This window comes from Hypanus sabinus, chromosome 22 (assembly GCF_030144855.1).
Source record: "Hypanus sabinus isolate sHypSab1 chromosome 22, sHypSab1.hap1, whole genome shotgun sequence".
In the NCBI taxonomy this organism is placed as follows: domain Eukaryota; kingdom Metazoa; phylum Chordata; class Chondrichthyes; order Myliobatiformes; family Dasyatidae; genus Hypanus; species Hypanus sabinus.
Genome location: NC_082727.1, coordinates 22,082,745 through 22,104,274, shown reverse-complemented (window position 1 = coordinate 22,104,274; position 21,530 = coordinate 22,082,745). Strand labels below are relative to the sequence as shown.

The 21,530-nt window shown below is 42.3% G+C and overlaps 1 protein-coding gene across 2 annotated transcripts; it reads right to left on the bottom strand.

Moving 5' to 3' along the window:
* Window positions 1–3,281: 3,281 nt before the first annotated feature.
* Window positions 3,282–17,820, bottom strand: LOC132379422 (zinc finger protein 239-like). 2 transcript variants are annotated; one of them, XM_059947265.1, is made up of 2 exons: window positions 14,338–17,820; window positions 3,282–7,214 (listed from the first exon to the last, which is right to left on the bottom strand). In XM_059947265.1, exon 2 carries the CDS (start codon window positions 6,239–6,241, stop codon window positions 5,393–5,395), a length of 849 nt encoding a protein of 282 aa, XP_059803248.1. In that variant the 5' UTR covers window positions 6,242–7,214; window positions 14,338–17,820; the 3' UTR covers window positions 3,282–5,392. The 2 variants fall into 2 exon arrangements, with proteins under 2 accessions (XP_059803248.1, XP_059803249.1); XM_059947266.1 differs by having other exon boundaries at window positions 14,315–14,402.
* Window positions 17,821–21,530: the final 3,710 nt, after the last annotated feature.

The following is a 21,530-nucleotide window of genomic DNA, read 5'->3' as shown; positions in this document are numbered from 1 at the left end:
TAGGAGACAGTGATCACAATATGATTGAGCTCAATTTAAAATCTGATAGAAAGTAAAATCTGACGTAGCAGTATTTCAGTGCAGTAAAGGAAATTTCAGTGGTATGAGAGAGGAGGTGGCCAAAGTAAATGGGAAGGAGATACAGTCGGCCCTCCTCAGCCGTGGGGGATTGGTTCTGGGACCCTCAGCGGATACTAAAAAATGCGGATGCTCAAGTCCCTTATTTAACCTGTTGCAATGCGGTGGTTTTTAGGACCCAGTGGAACCCCAGATCTGACTTAACCTGTCTCAGTTGGTGGACGTTAGGACCTGGCAGCGGACCTCTGAATCGGCAGTGTTTCTGTTCACGAAAATAATCACGATCACGATTGAAAATAAGTGTAAGTAATAAAGCGATCGGAAAGAGGTGAACCACCATCAGTCATTGGAAAAGCGTTAAGCTACAGTTGGTCAACGATCGGAACAATTTTAATGGAGCATTTGAAAGCCCCTGCCCTGATGAAAGCAACGCAGTGGTTTAATTATTGAAATACATATGTTTCTTAAGTGTTTTATATGCATAGAAAGGTAAAATATGTACTATATATTAAGACAAATATTTTACTGAGGCTACGTAATACCGGGTGTTCCTGTTCCGACTTCAAATCTGACTTAAAGACGGACTCAGGAATGGAACTCGTTCATAACCCGGGGATTGCCTGTACTTTAAAATCATCTCTAGATTACTTAAAATACCTAATACAATGTAAATAGTTGTTATTCTGTATTGTTTAGGGAAAATGACAAGAAAAAAAATCACTTTCTAAAAACAAGTGCCAGAGAGAGAACTTCCAGGTTTTCCTGATCCGCAGTTGGTTGAACCTGCGCGTGCAGAATCCGCGGATAAGGAGGGCCAACTGTACTGGCAGGGATGACAGCAGAGCAGCAGAACCTACAGAGCCCAACTAAAAGAATCACTAGGAGGGAAAAGATTAAATATAAAAGCAAGCTGGCAAACAAAATCAAAGTGGATAGTAAAATAAAAGAGATGAGAGTGAATCTAGGACTGCTAGAAAATGAGGCTGGAGAAATATTAACACAGAGGACAAGGAGATGGCAGATGAACTAAATGAGTGTTTTGCATCAGTCTTCACTATGGAAAACAATAGCAGTGTGTCAGATGCTGAAGGGTGTGAGGGAAGAGAAGTGAGTGCAGTTACTATTACAAGGGAGAAGTGTTCAAAATGCTGAAAGACCTAAGTCACCCAGGCCAGATGAACGGCACCTGTGGGTTTTGAAAGAGGTAGCAATAGAGATTGTGGAAGCATTAGTGATGATCTTTCAAAAATCATTGGACTCTGGAATGGTGCCAGTGGAATGGAAAATTACAAATGTCACTCCACTTTTTAAGAAAGGAGGAAGGCAATAGAAAGGAAAATATAGACCAGTTAACCTGACCTCAGTGGTTGGGAAGATATTGGAGTCAATTGTTAAGGATGAGGTTATGGAGTACTTGGTGACACAGGAGAACACAGGACAAAGTCAGCATGGTTTCCTTAAGGAAAAATCTTGCCTGACAAACCTGTTGAAATTCTTTAAGAAGATTACAAGTAGGATAGATAAAGGGGATGCAATGGATGTTGTATATTAGGACTTTCAGAAGGCCTTTGACAAAGTGCCACACATGAGGCTGCCTACCAAGTTAAGAGCCCATGGTATTACAGGACAGTTTCAGGCATGGTTAGAGCATTGGCTGATTGATAGGAGGCAATGAGTGGGAATAAAAGGATCCTTTACTAGTTGGCTACCAGAGACTAGTGGTGTTTTGCAGGGATCAGTGTTGGGATCACTTCTCTTTATGCTGTATATCAATGATTTATTTGATGGAATAGATGGCTTTGTAGCCAAGTTTGCAGATGATACAAAGATTGGTGAAGGGGCAGATAGTGTTGAGGAAACAGGTAGGCTGCAGAAGAACTTAGACAGATTAGGAGAATGGTCAAGAAAGTGGCAAATGAAATACAATGTTGGAAAATGCATGGTCATTCACTTTAGTAGAAGAAATAAAGTGCAGACTATTTTCTAACAGGGAATCCGAGTTGCAAAGGGACTTGTAAGTCCTTGTGCAGAACACCTTAAAGAACAACCTACAGGTAGAGTTGGTGGTGAGAAAAGGAAATGCAATACCAGCATTCATTTCAAGAGGTGTAGAATACAAAAGCAGGGATGTGATGCTGAGGCTTTATAAGACACTGGCGAGACCTCACCTTGAGTATTGTGAACAGTTTTGGACTCCTCATCTAAGATGTGCTGGCATTGGAGAAGGCTCACAAGGATGATTCTGGGAATGAAAGGGTTTTCATATGAGGAACATTTGATTTCAGCTGTGCCTGGGAGGTCCAGCACACTCATTCCCAGGGCCTTTTGTCCACTGAATGCATCTGCAACTTTCAGTACAACTGTGGACTCTCAGCACATGTGCACTTGATTTGCAATGGTTGATCCTGAAGCTCAGAGATTCTAGTTAAGAACAGTGCCATGGAAAGTGTTAACAAGCACTGCCTACCCTCTACCAAATGAAACCAGTTTGAGAAAAGCCAGTTTAACACAAACGAAAGAAAATCTGCAGATGCTGGAAATCCAATGGCTGTTGACATTGACTATATTACTTGTGGGAACTTGCCGTGTTAAATCGGCCACACACACAAAATGCTGGAGGAACTCGGTACGCCAGGCAGCATCTATGGAAAAAGTACAGTTGACTTTTTGGGTTGAGACATCAGCAGGTCTCGGCCCGAAATACTGACTGTACTTTTTTTCTATAGATACTGCCTGTCCTGTTGAGTTCCTCCAGCATTGTGTGTGTGTAACCAGTTTAACACAGCAAGTTCCCACAAGTAATATAGTCAATGTCAACAGTCATTGTGTGTATAAACAGTCAAAATGAACCTAATTTTTTTCTGGTTGATCAGTTTCCAAATGTTGCTATTTGTCATTTATTGCCATGCCCCCCATTCTTCATATGGTCTTACCACCACCACTTTCCGCAGTCCGAAACCATGCCCTGTGCTGACCCATCTAGTTTCTGACTCTGCTCCACTGAACATTCAACTAATGATTCCCTATTCTGCTTTCTTTCTTTTTTCTTGTTCAATCTTTTTATTAATTTTTATAAAAAGAAAAACATAACATAGTATTATATTAAATAGGTTATGAATACATTAGACTTAGAATTAAATTAGTAACAAGATAACAATATCTTATTAAGCTATCAGCAAAAAAAAGATCGTACAATAATCTATATTGATTATACATGAAAAAGATTAGAAATAATCATCAGAAGAAAAAAATATATAAAATACAAGAAAAAATGTATATTTAAAGAAATAAAAAAAAATAAACCGAAACTAACATGGGCAATAATAATAGTTTATATGTATATGATAGTGTCAGAAACTCCGGAACTCCGTACCAGAACAAGAATAAAAAGAGTAAAGGTCTGGAAGAAGCCAAACTAATTCATATGAAAGTGTCGAATGAACGGTCCCCAAGTTTCTTCAAATTTAATTGATGAATCAAAAACAGTACTTCTAATTTTTTCTAAACTTAAACAAGAAATAGTTTGAGAGAACCACTGAAATGTGGTAGGAGGATTTACTTCTTTCCAATTTTGTAATATAGATCTCCTGGCCATTAATGTTACAAAGGCAATCATTCGTCTAATTGAAGGGGAGAATCGACTATCATCTTCATTTGGTATACCAAAAATTGCAGTGATAGAATGAGGTTGTAAATCAATATTCCAAACTGAGGAAATGGTAGCAAATATGTCCTTCCAATAATTATGTAAGGTAGGACATGACCAAAACATGTGGGTCAATGAAGCCACATTTAAATGGCATTGGTCACATTGAGGATTAACATGAGAATAAAACCGAGCAAGTTTATCTTTAGACATATGAGCTCTATATACGACCTTAAATTGTATTAGAGCATGTTTAGCACATATAGAAGAAGAATTAACCATTTGTAAATTTTTTTCCCATTTTTCCGTTGATATATTGTATTGAAGTTCTTTTTCCCATTCCTGTTTAATTCTGCCCGATACCTCTGGTTGTAGCTTCATAATCCTTTTATAAATAAGAGCCACTAATCCCTTCTGACAGGGATTTAAAGTAAAAATCATATCTGAAAAATCTATCAAGGTTGAATTAGGAAAGGATGGTAAAACTTTATACAAAAAATTTCTAATTTGTAAGTATCTAAAAAAATTAGATTTAGGTAACTTAAATTTGTTAGAAAGTTGATCAAAAGACATCAAACTACCTTCAAAGAAAAGATCACGAAAACATATTATACCTTTCCTTTTCCATATGCTAAAAGCTTGATCTGTTGAAGAAGGTTTAAAGAAAAAATTAAGAAAGATAGGGCTATCAAGAACGAAGTTTTTCAGAGTAAAAAACTTACGAAATTGAAACCAAATTCGTAATGTATGTTTGACAATAGGGTTAGATATCTGTTTATTAAGTTTAACTAAATCAACAGGGAGAGAGGAACCAAGAACAGAAAATAAAGAATATCCTTGTGCATCATTACATTCTAAATTTACCCACTGTGGGCACAATGGTAAATCTAAATCTAGTTTCCAATATATTAAATTTTGAATATTATTCGCCCAATAGTAAAATCTAAAATTAGGTAAAGCTAAACCAACATCTTTTTTAGATTTCTGTAACTGTCTTTTACTTAATCTGGGGTTTTTATTTTGCCACACAAATGAGGAACTTTCAGACTTTCGAGGACAGTGGTGTATTCTAGCAACCCAGCTGTGTGACACTCAGCCCTTTAGCAGTGAAAATGACCCACAAAACTGAAATGAGCAGGGAATAAGTAGGTTACCTACCAATATCAATTTTCCTTAGCCCAGCGATTTGAGGGATAAAGAACATGTCAGAGATAACTGCAGTCAGCTCATCATCGTCTGTAGAAAATCATGCAGGAAATTTAAAGGAAACCTCTTCACCCACAGAGTGGTGACTGTTTGAAAACCCATCAACTCAGGGAGAGTGAGAAGTGAATAGCAGGGATGGGTTTAAAAGAACTGTTGTGGAACAGAAACATCGGAAGGGACCAGCTAGGCTGGTTTATCTCCCTACTCTACACTGGATGTGTTGTAGATTCTCAAAGTACATGAGACAGAGTTTAAGGCAGAATTGATTTATTTGTCACAAATCTAGAATACTAAACTCTAGTCCCATTAAAGGTGAACATCCGCAAAATATGTTGCTCCCATGCCCAGTGACCAGGATGCAGAACTGGGTGTGATGAGCAGCAGCAATAATTACAAAGTTTGACACCAACAGTCACTCGTGAACTTGCCTCTGGATTCAGCAATGAGTTGGTTAAATGTCCATCAACTTTTTAATCCAGTGTGAACTCGGTAGTGTGTCACAAGGTGGGATGACTGACTGAATCCCTTCCCACATGCAGAGCAGCTGAATGGCCTCTCCCCAGTGTGAACTCGCTGGTGTGTCTGTAGGTGGGATGACCGAGTGAATCTCTTCCCACAGTCTGAGCACGTAAATGGCCTCTCCCCAGTGTGAACTGACTGGTGTGCCAGTAGGTAAGATGACCGTGCGAACCCCTTCCCACACTCTGAGCAGGTGAACGGTCTCTCCCCAGTGTGAACTCGCTGATGTTCCTTCAGTTGAGATGATCGTGTAAATCGCTTCTCACAGTCTAAGCAGGCAAATGGTCTCTCCCCAGTGTGAACAGACTGGTGTGCTACTAAGTTAGATGACCGAATGAATCCTTTCCCACAGTCTGAGCAGGTGAATGGCCTCTCCCCAGTATGAACTTGCTGATGTGTCTGCAGGTGGGATAACCAACTAAATCCCTTCCCACATTCTGTGCAAGTGAACGGACTGTCTCCAGTGTGAACTGACCGGTGTGCCAGTAAGGCAGATGAACGAGTGAATCCCTTCCCACAGTCTGAGCAGATGAATGGCCTCTCCCCAGTGTGAACTGACTTGTGTGCCAGTAGGTTAAATGACCGGGTGAATCCTCTCCCACAGTCTGAGCAAGTGAACGGCCTCGTTATAGTGTGAACCTGCAGGTGTTTCTGTAGATACGATGATTGAGTGAATCCTTTCCCACAGTCTGAGCAAGTGAACGGCCTCGTTATAGTGTGAACTCGCAGGTGTTTCTGTAGATACGATGACTGAGTGAATCCTTTCCCACAGTCTGAGCAGATGACCTGCATCTCCCCAGTGGGAACTGAATGGCTTAGCTGTAGATGGGATGACTGAGTGAATCTCTTCACACAGACTGAGCAGGTGTCTGGGCTCTTCCCAGTGTGAACTTTCCTGCGTGTCAGCAGATCAGATGACCGAGTGAATATTTCCTCCACACAGAACAGTTGTGACCTCACTGGTATGTCTGCAGATCAGCTGAGTGAGTGAATCTCTTCCCACGGTCTGAGCAGGTGAATGGCCTCCCACTGGTGTGGATTTTCTGATGTAGGATCACAGAACGTATGGCTTCCTGCAGTCATAACAGGTGAACCATCTCACTATGGTGTGAACTTGATGATGTATCTTCAGGCTGCATGACCAAGTAGATCTCCTCCCCCACACAGAGCAGGTGAATGGCCTCTCTTCACTGTGACTCACTGGTGTGTGTGTGTGTGTGTGTGTGTGTGTGTGTGTGGGTTGGCTGAGTGAGTGAATCCTTTCCCACACTGAGAACAGGTGAGTGATATCACCCTATTGGCAATTCAAATCAAATGACAGACGTAGTGAATCTGTCACACAATCAATGCAGCTGAAGACCTGACCTCTAGTGACATACACTGGTATATTCTCAGCACCTCATTTCCTTTGGATTTTATTAGGTCACAATAGACAACTTCACTTCAAACACAATGAACCGTTCCAGCTGGGATGAGATACTTCATCTCCAAGCATCAACAACAGATATATTGGTGTCACAAAGGAAATATCTGGCCACTCCTTTAATAACTTGAAGACAATTTACAAGGATTATCTCCAGGTGGGTTCATCAAATCTCATCCCTATACTGACCACATGCTTGGGGTCTCCATCCTACAACTGATGTGGTCCTTCTCAGCAACTCCACCTCCACATTCAATGATCAATGTGAACTGACAAGACACCGCAGAACTGTTGCATTGTTGTGTTTCAGATTCACATAAACAAATTCTTTGCTGTTTTGACCTGTAAAAAGATTTACAAAAGACATGAATGGGTGCAGGGCAACATTTCAGATGAGATTATTCTCTATGGTAACCTCTGATATCACTGTTGCAATGAGATTCAACCTTCGTGGAAGGTCAAATCCTGACCATCAAGAATCAGGCTCAAGTTTAATATCACTGGCATACATCATGATATTTGCTGCTTTGTGGCAGCACTACATTGCAGAACATAGTAATAAAAATGACCAATCACAATAAGATGTATATGTAAAAAATACATAAATAGTGCAAAAAGATAGGGAAATATATTCTGAAGAGGTGTTCATGGGTTCATTGTCTATTCAGAAATCTGATGGCAGAGGGGAATCAACTGTTCCTGAAATGTTGACTGTGTCGCTTCAGGCTCCTGGAGCTCCCCTGTGATGGTAGCAATAGGAAACAGGCATGTCCTAGACCTAGACCATGGAGATTCTTAATGACTGATGGTGCCTTTTTGAGGCATCGTATTTTGAAGGTGTCCTGGACGCTGGGGAGGCTAGTGCCCAAAATGGAGTTCGAATCTCCAACTTTCTACAACTTTTTCAATACTGTGCAGTGACCCCTCCATACCAGACAGTCAATGCAACCAGTTAGAATGTTCTCCATGGTACATACGTAAAAATTTGTGAGTCTCTTTGGTGACATACCAATTCTTCCCAAACTCCTGATGAAATATAGTCGCTGTTGTCCCTTCTTCAATATGTTTAGTCCAGGACAGAACATCAGAGAGGTTGACACCCAGGAATTTGAAACTACTCACTCTTCCCACACCTTAACCCTTGATGAGGATTGCTGTGTGTTCCTTCGACTTAACCTTCCTGAAGTCCACAATCACAAGTCTCAGTGACACTGAGTGCAAAGTTATACCTGAGACATCACTCAACAAGCTGATTTATCTATCTCACTCCAGTATGCCTCCTTGACACCATCTGAAATTCTGCTGAAAACAGTTGTCTCATTGGCAAATTTATGGATGGTGTTTGAGCTGTACTTAACCATACTATAGTTGCCGTGGAGAGAATAGTGCAGTGGGCTAAGAACACATCCTTCAGGTGCAGCAGTCCTGAATGTCAGCAAGGAGGAGATGTTATTTCTGATGCGCGCAGACTGTGGGCTCCTGGTGAGGAAGTCAAGGATCCAGATACAGGGGGAAGTACAGAGGCCAAGGTTTTGAAGCTCTTTTTAAGTAGAACTGAGGGTATGATTGTGTTGAGCACTGAGATGTAGTCAATAAACAGCAGCCTGAGGAAACTGTCCAAGGCCTAGTGGACAGCCAATGAGACTGCATGTGTTGTCGACCCATTATGGAGTTAGGCAGAAGATCCAGGTCCTTAAGCAGGAGTTGATTCTAGCCATGACCAACCATTCAAAGCACTTCATCATCGTAGATGTGAGTACACTGGGCGATACTCATTGAGGCTCTTATAAAGTCATAAAAAGTACACCACAGAAACAGGCCCTTTGGACCATCTAGTCTGTGCTGAAGCATTTTTGCTGCCTCGTTCTATCAGCCTGCATCTGGACCATAGCCCTCCATACTCCTAACCAAACTTCTCCTAAACTTTGAAATAGAGCTCACATGCGCCACTTGTACTGGCAGCTCCTTCCACACTCTCATGACCCTCTCAGTGGAGATGATTCCCCTCATATTCCCTTTAAATATTTCACCTTTCACCCTTGACCCATGACTTCTAGTTATAATCCCACCAACCTTCAGTGGAAAAAGCCTGCTTGCATTTACCCATCTATAGCTTTCATAATCTTGCAAACCTCTATCAAGTCTCCACTCAGTTTTCTATGTTCAAGCAATAAGGTGCTAACCTATTCAACCTTTCCTTACAATTCAAGTTCTCCGGTGCTGGCAACATCCTTGTAAATTTTTTTCTGTACTCTCAACCTTATTTACATGTTTCCTGTAGGTAGATGACCAAAACCGCGCACAATACTCCAAATTAGGCCTCACCAATGCATCATACAACTTCAACGTAACACCCCACTTTTGTATTCAGTACTTTGATTTATAAGGCCAATATGCCAACAGCTTCCTTTATAACTCTGAGCCACCAGTTTCAATGAATTATGCACCAGTATTCCCAGACCCCTTTGATCTACAGCACTCTTCAATACTTGACTGTTCTCTGTGTAAGATCTGTTCTGATTGGTCCTACTGAAGTGCAATACCTCACACTTGTTTTTGCATTAAATTTCATCTGCCCCCACTTTTCCAGATCTCGTTACAGGCTCTGATAGCCTGTTTCGCTATCCGCGACACCCCAAGTCTTGGTGTCATCTGCAGATTTGCTGATTCAGTTAACCACATCATCATCCAGATGGCTAATACGGATGACAAATAACAATGATCTGGCACTGATCCCTGCAGCACTCTTCTAGTCACAACCTCCAGTCAGAGACATCCACCGACTACCACTCTCTGGCTTCTCCCACAAAACCAATGTCTAATCCAATTTACTGAATGCCAAGCAACTGAACCTTCCTGACCAACCTCTTGTTCAGGACCTTGTCAAGTGCCTTGCTAAAACCCATGGCACCATCCATTGGCTTGCATTCATCAACATTCATGGTAACTTCCTCGAAAAACTCCTTAAGATTGGTTAGGTACAATCTACCATGTACAAAAGCCATGCTGACTATCACTAATCAGTCCCTGTCTATCCAAATTCTCATTTATCCAGTCCCTGAGAATATCTTCCAAAGATTTTCTGATGCCAGGGTGACCAGACATATTTTCCTAGTTTAATTTTAGAGCCTTTCCTAAACAGCGGAACATTAGTTATCCTCCAATCCTCTGATATCTCATTTAGATACCTCTGCTAGGGCTCCAGCTATTTCTGCACCTGCCTCCCACAGGTTCTGAGGGAACACTTTGTCAGGCTTTGGGAATTTATCCACCCAAATTTGCCTCGACAGCAAGCATCTCCTCCTTTGTCATCCGTATAGAGTCACTGTCCTTGTTGCTGTTTTGTCTCACTTCTGTAGACTCTATGCCCAATGTTTGGTGGGAAGACAGATGGTGGGGGAGCTACGTGGACTCGGTTGCAATGAGAACTAGGCCTCAAGCAGTGGGCTTGCCTGCTGCTGCAGTTCAGAGGCGCTGTAGCATGGCGCTCATGCTCGGTTGGGGTATGGCCTCTCCTGTCGGTTCTGTCCTTCAGTGGAGGTGAGGTGAGGTGTTTCATTTGCCTGTGTTCATATATAGTTGAATGATAATTAAACTTGAATTTGATTTGAGTTTGATCTCCTGAATAAGTACAGAGGCAAAAAAAATCGATTTAGGATCTCCCCCATCTCTTTTGGCTGCACACACAGATTACCACTCTGATCTTCTAGTTTTGTCCCTTGCAATCCTTTTGCCCTTAACAATTCTGTTGAAGCCCTTGGGATTCCCCTTCACTTTGTCTGCTAGAGCAACCTCATGCCTTTTCTTAGCCCTCCTGATTCCTCTTTTAAATGTTCTCTTGCATTTCTTTTACTCCATAAGTACCTCATTTGTTCCTTCCTGCCTATACCTGATATGCACCTCCTTTTATTGCTTAACCAGGGCCTCAATATCTCTTGAAAGCCAAGGTTCCCTCAACCTGTTAACTTTATCTTTTATTTTGACAGGCACGTGCAAGCTTTGTACTCAAAATTTCACTTTTGAAGGCTTCCCACTTACCAAGTACACCTTTGCCAGAAAACAGCCTGTCTCAATCCACACTTGCCAGACCATTTCTGATGCTATCAAATCTGGCCTTTCTCCAATTTAGAATCTCAACCTGCGGACCAGACCTATATTTTTCCATATTTATTTTGAAGCTAATGTAATTATGAGCACCAGATGCAGAGGGTTCCCCTACACAAACTTCTGTCACCTGCCCTGCCTCATTTAACAGGAGATCAAGTATCACACACTCACCCATTGGGACTTCTATATACTGATTAAGGAAATGTTCCTGAATACATTTAACAAACGATACATCTAGTCCTTTTCCAGTATGGGAATCTCAATCAATATGTGGAGAGTAAAAAAAAATCACCTACTATAGTAACCTTATGTTTCTTGCAACAGTCTGCAATCTCTCTTCAAACTTGTTCCTTCAAATCCCACGGACTGTTAGGTGAGCCATAGTATAGTCCCATTAACATGGTCGTAACTTTCCTAATCTCAGTACCAGTCATAAGGCTTCACTAAACGAGTTCTCCAGTCTGGCCTGCCTGAGCACTGTCGTGACATTTTCCCTGACTAGTAACACCACCTCTCCCCCTTTATTCCCTCCCAACTCTGTCGAGTCCAAAAGAACAGAACCTTGGAATACTGAACTGCCAGTCTGGCACCCTCTGCAACCAAGTCTCACTAATGGCTATGATATCATAATTTCATGTGTTGATCCAAGCCCTGTGCTCATCTAACTTTTCTACAATACTTCTTACATTGAAGTATACGCAGCACAGAACATTAGTCATATCACGCTCAACCTTTTGATTCCTGAGTTCTTAACAACATGTCTCCATATCCTCCCCACATCTGTTCTGGCACTCTGCCTCCCATCCCCCTGCAACTTGTCGTCAATGAACTAGAATTGAAGATCTGCAGCTGTTGAATGGTAACTTCTGTCATTGTTGAACTCATAGGCATTATTGATTGGGCCAGTGGAGTCAATACATACTCAATACCAAAGTTTGGCAGTCTAAGGCTATGGTTGTGGACTGTCTCTACTTGGATTCTTTGCTGTCATAGAGCACTGGGTACACAGCTTGCATCTGCACAGTGTTTTATCTTATCTATACCGACCAGTACACAAAGGTTTTTGCCAGGGTTTTCATTTGATTGATGCTCGGGTGACTACAACGGAATTATTTCAGTACTTCTGGTTGAAGTATTTGTGGAATTACTATTCTTTCTCCAAACATTAGGCAGGAGATGGTCACAGTTAACAGCGATGCAAGAAGGGTGCAACATCCTCCTCAACCTGGACTGGCCATCTGTTAATGGAATATCTGCAGATGATTCTGCTCTGATCTAGTTGACCATGACTGGAAGACCTCCAATAGCACCTGATGGACTTTACAGTTAGTCGAAATTGCAGAAACAACTGTGTCTTCGTTTTCACAAACCTGCTGCTTCATAATTCTGGAGAGGGCATCTGCCTAAGTTTCAAAATCATAGGCTAATACCATCCTATCCACTTTTGCAGATGGTTGGCTATATACACTGGGATGCCTTTCTTAGACCAGAGGATGCACGACAGTAGTTTGTGATTGGTAAGGAGAATGAAGAGTATGCCATAAAGCACCTTGTGGAATTTCTTCACAGCAAAGATGATTCCCAAGGCTTTCTTCTCAATTTGTCCATTGTTCTCTTCTGTTGCAGTCAGTGAGCTGGCTGCATGCATGACAGCTTGTTCAGGACCATCAGGGAGATGACATTCCCCACTCTGTAGTTAGACACATCATCGCGACAATTGGCAATTCTAGTTCATTGTTGTTTGTCATTTGTTTCAATGATCTGCATGATAATGTGCTTAACTGGATCAGTAAATTTTGTGGATGACTCCAAGAGTGGTGGGGGGGGGGGGGTGGAGGTGTAATGTACAGTGAGATAGACTATCATGGCCTGCAGCAGAATCGGGACCATCTGGAAAAATGGCAGATGGAATGTAATGCACACAAGAGTGAAGTGCTGCACTTTGGTAGTACCAACCAGTTTTACACAGTGAATGGTAGGGCACTGAGAATATGGTAGAACAAAGGGATCAAGGAATACAGGTCCATAGTTCATTGAAAGTGGCATCACAGGCTGATCGAGTTGTAAGGAAAACTTTTGGCACACTGGCCTTCATAAATCAAAGTACTGAGTACAGGACAGGAGATGTTATGTTGAAGTTGTTTAAGATGTTGGTGTGGCCTAATTTGGAGTATTGTGTGAAGTTTTGGTCATCTATCTACAGGAAAGATGTAAATAAAGTTGAAAGAGTACAGAGAAAATTTACAAGGATGTCGCCAGGTCTGGAGGACCTAAGTTATAAGGAAAGATTTAATAGGTTAGGACATTATTCCTTGGAATGTTGAAGATTGAGGGGACTAGGAAAGGTCAACAGCAGATGTTATCTCAATGTATCTTTGTCGGTATGGGGGAGGGGTACTGCACAGGACCGAAAGAAGCTGCAAAGGATTGCAAACTTAGTTGGCTCCATCTTGGGTACTAGCCTACAAAGTACCCAGGATATCTTCAAGGTATGGTGTCTCAGAAAAGCAGCGTCCATTATTAAGGACCTCCAGCACCCAGGAGATGCCCTTTTCTCACTGTTGCCATCAGGAAGGAGGTACAGAAGCCTGAAGGCACACACTCAGCGATTCAGGAACAGCTTCTTCTCCTCTGCCATCTAGTTCCTAAATGGCCATTGAACCCTTGGACACTACCTCACTTTTTAAATATATAGTATTTCTGTTTCTTGCACGATTTTAAAGGTATTAAATATACATATTGTAATTGATTTTATTGTTTTTTTCCTTCTATATTATGTATTGCATTGTACTGCTGCTAAGTTAACAGATTTCAAGTCACATGCCAGTGATAATAAACCTGATTCTGATCCTGAGATTTGATAGAGGTATACAAAGTTTTGAGGGATATAGATAGGGTAAATGCAGGCAGGCTTTTTCCACTGAGGTTGGGTGGGACTACAACTAGACGTCATGGATTAGGAGTGAAAGATGAATTTAAGGGGGAAACATGTGGGAACTTCAGAGGGTCGTGAAAGTGTGGACCGAGCTACCAGCACAAATAGTGCGTGCGAGCTTGATTTCAACGTTTAGGAGAAGTTCGGATAGGTACTTGGATGGTATGGGTAAGGAAGACTATGATCTCGGTGCATGTCGATAGGAATGGGCAGATTAAATGGTTCAAGGGTCGAAAGGCCTGTTACTGTACTGTACTTTTCTATGGTTAATATTCACGGCTCATACAAACATTGCCTCTTGTGGATGAATGTCTTATAGGTGCTATAAGATGCCACACAATAACTAGCATTCAATTAACAATGAAATTTGGAAAAGTTTTTAACTCATCAGAATATTTACAAAAAGCAAGACGAAAGGCCTACCGCCATCCGCTTCTTCAGAGCAATTTGTGTACAGAACGCATGCGTGATCCGGGAGGCCCGGCTTCTGCGCACTTGATCACTGACGAATTCTGAAGCGCGGAGGTTGCTGGGTAAGCAAGATGCCATTCAAGTTCAAGTTTAAGATCCTAGAGACATTCGATTATATGCATATAGACGGTTAAATTAAACATCGTTCCTTTTGGAACAAAGTGCAAAACCCCGTACATCTAGTTACAAATAGCACATTCATGATTCAAGATTGTTTAATACAATTTCAGGTATATAATAAATATAAATACATAAGATTCAAAATGGCTGTAAGCACAGGTTTCCCTCTGTCACATCCCTGAAAACCAGTCAATGTTCCTGTGTGAAGAACTCAACAGCTACTTTAATGCAGCAAACTCCCATACACAATATAGTCATTTTCAACAGGCATGCAGCTATAAAGAAGGCAAGACAGAGGCTATATTTCATTAGTTTGAGGAGATTTGAAAACTTCTATAGATGTGCCGCGGAGAGCATTCTGACAGGCTCCATCATTGTCTCGTATGGGGGGGGGGGAGGCTACCTCACAGGATCAAAAGAAGCAACTGAAAGTTGGAAAGTTAGTCAGCTCGGTAATGGGCACCAGCCTCCATAGTATTAAAGATATCTTCAAGGATTCTAGGAAAGGTAGCGTCCAGTATTAAGGACTCCCTTACTCAGGATATGCCCTCTTCTCATTGTTACAGCGGTACAGAAGCCTGAAGGCACACACTCAATAATTCAGGACACCTCCTTCCCCTTTGCCAGCTGATTCCTAAATGGATATGGAGTCCATGAACACTACCACACTTTTTTCTTATTTCTGTTTTTGCACTATTTTAAATTAACTATTTAATATACATATATTATACTTACTGACTGTAATTAATTTACTTATTTATTTTTCTATATTATCTTGTATGGCACTGTACTACTGCTGGTAAGTTAACAAATTTCACGACATATACTGGTGCTACTAAACTTAAAACTGATTGTAATTCATTCTGTCTGTCAACTATCAAAGCCTAAAACAGATTGAGAAATGCAAATATAAAGCATCAAGAGAACCCCTCCAATACTCGGTGATCAGGGTTCAGTCCCAGGTGTGACAAGCAGCCGTAATAACAGCAAAATCTGACATCAACAGTCCCTCATGAATTTTCAACTTTATTCAGCCACCGTGATGGTTAAAAATTTAACATACAGCTTATTTGAACTTCCTCCCTGATGTGAAGTTGCTGGTGTTTCAGCCGGTAGGATGATTGAGTAAATCTCTTTGCTCACTGAGGACAGAAGTGTGACCTCTACTTATTGTGAACTTTCTGGAGCCTTCCAGGTTGGGTTAACTGAATGAATCTCATCACACACTCAATAGATGCATGGACACTCCTCTGTGTGGACTGGCTGGGTTTTCAGTAGCTCAGGAGACTGAATAAATCCATTGACACACTTGGAATAGATGAATGGTCTCTCCAGTGTGAACTCACTGGTGTTTCTGCAGATTGAATGCTTTGATGATTGTGTCCCACACGTAGAGCCAGTGAACTTGGTGGTGCACCTCCAGCAGCAGTGGCCCAGTGGATTCCTCTCAAAAAGAGAGCCAGTGGATGATGCCTCACTACTTTTAACTGTGGCCATTTATCAGCGTTTGAGTTCTCCGTGCTATGACTGCTGTGCTGTCTTCTCAAGCATCTCCTCCTTCTTCACAGTCAAGGATTAGTGGCATTCGAGTGCTGATGAATTGACCACCACAACAGAATTGATGGGCTGTTGTGTTTGAGATTCCCATATGTACATCCTTTGCCTTTTTACCCTGTAAAAAAAAGTTTACAAAAGATGGTAATGTGTGAAGGACAACATTTCAGCTGAGATAATGTTTGTCTCTTCCCTTTATCAATCTGTGACTTGGCTCCATTAGTACGGCTTCACATTCTGGGTATGTTCCACAGACCTACTGATAAGCTCGTGGTATGCAGGGTGAGTCTATGGTGAGAAAAACAAATGCGATGTTAACATTCATTTCAAGAGGACTAGAATATAAAGGCAAGGATGTAATGTTGAGACTTTATAAAGCACTGTTAAGGCCTCATTGAAGTATTGAGAGCAGGTTTGGGCCCCTTATTTTAGAAACCATGTGCTGAAAATGGAAAGGTTTCAAAGAGGTTCATGAAAGTGATTCCAGGATAGAACAGCTTGTTATATGAACAACATTCGATACCTCTGAGCCTGTCTTCACTAGAATTCAGAGGAATGAGGGTTGACTAAGATACTCCTCGTCATCTGTTCTAAAAGTACGCCCCTCTACTCTGAGGCCGTGCCCTATGGTCTTACACTCTGCCGGCACTGGAAACATCCTGTCCACATTCGCTCTATTAAGGACTTTCGACATTCGATAGGTTTCTCCCTTGAACCCTCTCCATTTTCAGCACATCCTTTCGAATGTAAGGGGCCCAATTCAGCTCACAATACTCCAAAACGGAAGAGTTAGAAATTATTTTGAGTTTCGTTGAATCTACCGTGAGGGCCTCCGGGAAAACGCCTGCTTGTGCCGGTGAATAGAAGCCATTTTCTCAGTCAGCGTCCGTGCCTCTCCAGTAGGTCAGTTTACAGTGATAACAAATTGGGTCGGAGATCCAAAGTTATAGAGGCCGATGTTACAAATGGCGTTCCTTTTGTAAGACCACGGGAGAACGGGAGATCTATGAACAAGGAGAGCCACGGCGCTGTCGCTCTGCCAGAAACTTCGGGCGTCCGGTTTCCCGAAAAGCGATAGTACGCTTTCCCCTCACACAGCCCGAGTTTCTACAACTCTCTGTGGCTTTAAAAAAAGAGAGGCTGGTTTTCTTCAACCTCGAGGGCGTGGTAACTGTCCACGTCCAATAGGTGAAGGTTACATTTGCTGAAATTAGAATATTGTAAAGTGTTTGACAAGAACAGGCCATTCGGCCCAACAAAGCTTGCCAGTTTGCTATCCATATAGTGTACTGAAATAACTATCGAGTTTAGATTTGAAAGTCTCAACGTGTTTAACTTACTTTGTCTTTATGTAAAACCTAACAGATGTATTTGAAAATACACTGAATACTTTTAGAATTCGATAAATGCTTGCTTAAAGCCCATTAAGTGTTAGAGGCTGCTATAACATTTAAAACAAGAAAATATTCTTTCAACGATTTTGGCACTCACAAGGATCCCACCGAAAACAAAGTCGATTATTGAAAGCAAAGAAATGCAGACACTGGAATTCTGCATGGAAGTGGTGGGAAAGCGGAATGCCCGACGCAGCGTCTGTGGATACTCCAGGTACAATTCGCGTCAGCTTGGTTGACCCACGTGCACTACACCGATACCCTTCTGTCGATTTTGAGATTGCTCTTTCCCATTGATGGTCTGAAACGGCAAATTGCACATTGTGATATGAAATGCCCGATGTGCTTTCTGGCAGATCATTCTTCACCGTGCTGTAGTTAATGTTCAGTCCAGTCGATGTCGCCACACTCCAACAGATCGGAGTTACACAATACTCAATGGCCATTCACCCGGGATCGACGCGAGAAATACTTACTAAGCTTCAAAATAGATTCATATATTTTGGGACAGCTAATAATGAATCGAACATTTATTATAAATAATCTTTTCAATGATACATAACGGTGTCCTCAATTAAGCCATATACCGGACAGTGCGTGAACGCAATAAGAGGTTGACACTTGAAAGAGAACTCGGCGCCCCTTTGTCACAGTGGTTTCATGATTTCGGCAGCTGGTCTTGTTGAAATGTCTGGTAATACCCATATTTCTATGTTCGGGGACTCAGCCACGTTAATGAAATTGTATTTTCTTGCCGGAGTTCACCATTGCTTGCTTGAGACTGTGATTAGCCAATGGTTCAATAGTCCCATTTAATATCAGAGAATGTGTACAATATACATCCTGAAATTCTTGTTCTTCACAGACACGAAGACAGAAGAGTGCCCCACAGAATGAGTGACAGTTAAAACGTTAGAACGCCAAAGCACTCAGCCCCCCCCCCACGCACGCACAAGCAGCAGCGAAACAACGACCCTCCCCATCCCCATTCACTTCCACAAGAAAGTATCGGCACCCTTTACCCATCAAGCAAAGCCCCCCAATAAAGACCATGATCTGCAGTACAAAAACTAACCATTCACCTGACAATTTGATATGCCACGGGTTCTCTCTCTCTTCCTTCAATAAAGGGAAAGAGGTGTGCCTTTTCACAGCGAAAGGGGAGACATAACAAAACAGCTCGCCGACTTATGGTGTTAAAAGCCTGTCGCGCCGCTTTTCTCCGATTTCTCTGACCCGAGATTCGGGGAAGGGGGAGAAAGAAAACAATTTACCGAGTACACAGCCTCTGACAGCTGATGTTCCGTTCTCTCCCCGACGTTTCAGTCGCCGGCACGAGATTAGAATCAACCGGTCCATAGGGCCGCGAAACCTCGGAACCCCGAAGGCTCGCTCGCCTTCAGGCCGCGTCCTCGGGAGAGCGAAAAGCGCCAGCTGTGAGGCCCCGAGAGGGGGGCCCCACACCGCAAAGAACCGTAGTCTGAGTGCAACTCTAGGTCAGTGACTTCAACAGAACCCCATATCCATACCATTGGATATGATGAAATAATTAGTAATCGTCTCCACTTCTCTCCTTATGCCGTGAGCAAGTTCACTGGTGAGATATCCGAATATTGTTAGAACATGGCGGCACCTCTGAGAAATGCTGGCAGTGACGTCATGGGGAAAGTGGATGACTGCCCACACGAGCAAATTGACTGTTGTACTCGATTAAATCTAACTTCCACAAACATTTCCCTTTTTACTCTCACTAACTTCAGTTTTACGAAGCGTTAATGATGTCACACTCGACTCATACGACGTGTTGATATCAGGTGCAGTCACACGTCATAGAGGAATTGGCAGAGCACATAGCTGTTGCATAGTTGGTCGCCCTCCCAGTGCCTTTATTCTTTGGAACTTGGCATATTGATCAGAGCGTAACGATGCGAATACAATATTTATAAAATAAGGAAGAGTATAAACAGAGATTTAACTACATAGAAGATAATTGCCAGGAAGTACGCTGACACAGGACTGAACCCAGGTGCGGGGGGTGGGGGGAGGGGGGAATGACAAACTATCACGCTGAGACAGAAACACGAATTAACTCTTTGGAACTCCAACTGAAAGTCGGTGGCTTGACCGAGCGGCACCGCAAGACGAATTATTCTCGAAACACGCACCAAGGACCCCGCGATCAGCGCTAATCGCAAGTCTGGTTAAAATAATCACCGAATGCGGAAAACCCCGCGCCAGTAACAAATACCTTGACAAGATTAAACAGAAAGCACAAAAGCTTAACGATTCTAGTTAAGGCAGCAATTATGAAATAAGAAACCCAGAAGCCGACGAGATCCGTAGCGTTCGTGACAGTAATAAAACAGAAGTGTGGAGAATATGAGACTAGAGCGCAAATTAGTTGCAAGTTAGAAGATTGGGAAGTTTTTACAATTCAACAGAAGGCAACTAAAAAGTCATTAAGAAAGTAAAGATGGACGAGGAAAATAAGCTAGCCATTAAAATTCAAGCGAATACCAAAGGTTTCTTCAGATACATGAAGTGTAAAAGAGAGGTGAGAGTGGGTATCGGACCGCTGGGAAACGATGCTGGAGAGGGGGGCAAGGGAATAGCGGGCAACTGAATAAGTATTTTGCATCATTCTTTACTGTGGAAGACACTAGCAGTGTGGTGGAAGTTCCAGGTGTCGGGAGACACGAAGTGTGTGAAGTTACCATTTCTAGAGGGAAGGTTCTTGGGAAACTAAAAGATCTGAAGGTAGAAAAGTCATTTGGACCAGCTGGTGTGCACCCCAGGGTTCTGAAAGAGGTGGCTGAGGAGAATGTGGAGGCATTTGTATTGATCTTTCAAAAATCACTAGATTCTGGAATGGTTCCGGAAGACGGGAAATTGCAAACGTCACTGCACTGTGGTGAGGAAGGCAAATGCGATGTTAGCATTCATTTCAAGAGGATTAGGATACAAAAAGCAAGGATATAAATCTGTGACTTTATAAAGTACTTGTGAGCAGCATGGGTCCCCTTATCTTAGAAAGGAAATGCTGTGTTACGAGTGTGGAGCAACTCTGAGGGGCCGAAGGGTGCAAAGTTGCCCCCTCCTTGAGAATCGCAAGATCGCTATTATTTCGGGTCTGAGACCCAGGAAATGAGAGAGATACACAGCACGTTAGGAAATGAGAGAGAGAGACGCAGAATACACAACCAGGTGGAATGTCTCCTGACATAAGCGGAACGGAACCACTGCTATTGTCTCTTGGAGAAGGAATTGTGTATTGAGTACTGTACTATTAATTGAAACCCCCCAGGGGACAACCAGAGTGGTCTGGTTGAGGGATTGCATCATCCCAACCTGACTGACATCTGAGACCCCGTGAGTGAGGATAAAAGTCGGGTCTGGGGAACACCCCTCAGACACACCAGGAGAAACGCTAGAAATCCCGTGACAGTGTTTTATAGCGAAGCCGGTGGGAGCCCGTGTGCATCCTCCCTTGCCAGGGTAGCGGGCTCATCACGGAAGAACGGTTTAGCTAAAGGAGAGGTCACACTTGAACGGCCACACTAACGAGACTCCGACGGATCGAAATCATAAAGGAAGACTGGCAAAACACTTAGTGGTAACTGTTCCCATCCTTCTATCTCTCTCTCTCTCTCCAACAATTGCAACACAGCGACAAACAAACACCGCAGCCTGTGTGAACTGAAGCGAAATTTATATTTCCATCGGACAATTCATTATCCCCTCGACAACCATAGAGCTTATTTCTTATTGATTATTATTATACCCGCAGTTTTAGGTTTACTATTGACGACGTATATTATCTGTATATTTGCATTGATATTATTTTTGTGTATTTTTACTAATAAATACTGTTAAAAATAGTATCATCAGACTCCAACGGACCTCTCTATCTTAGCTGGTAAGTGACCCAGTTACGGGATTCGTAACAGCTGAAATTGGAGAAGGTTCACGAAAATGATTCCAGGATTGAATTGCTTGTCATATGATACCTCTGGGCCTGTATTCACTAGAATTCAGAAGAATGAGGGGTGACCTCCTTGAAATCTATCAAATGATGAA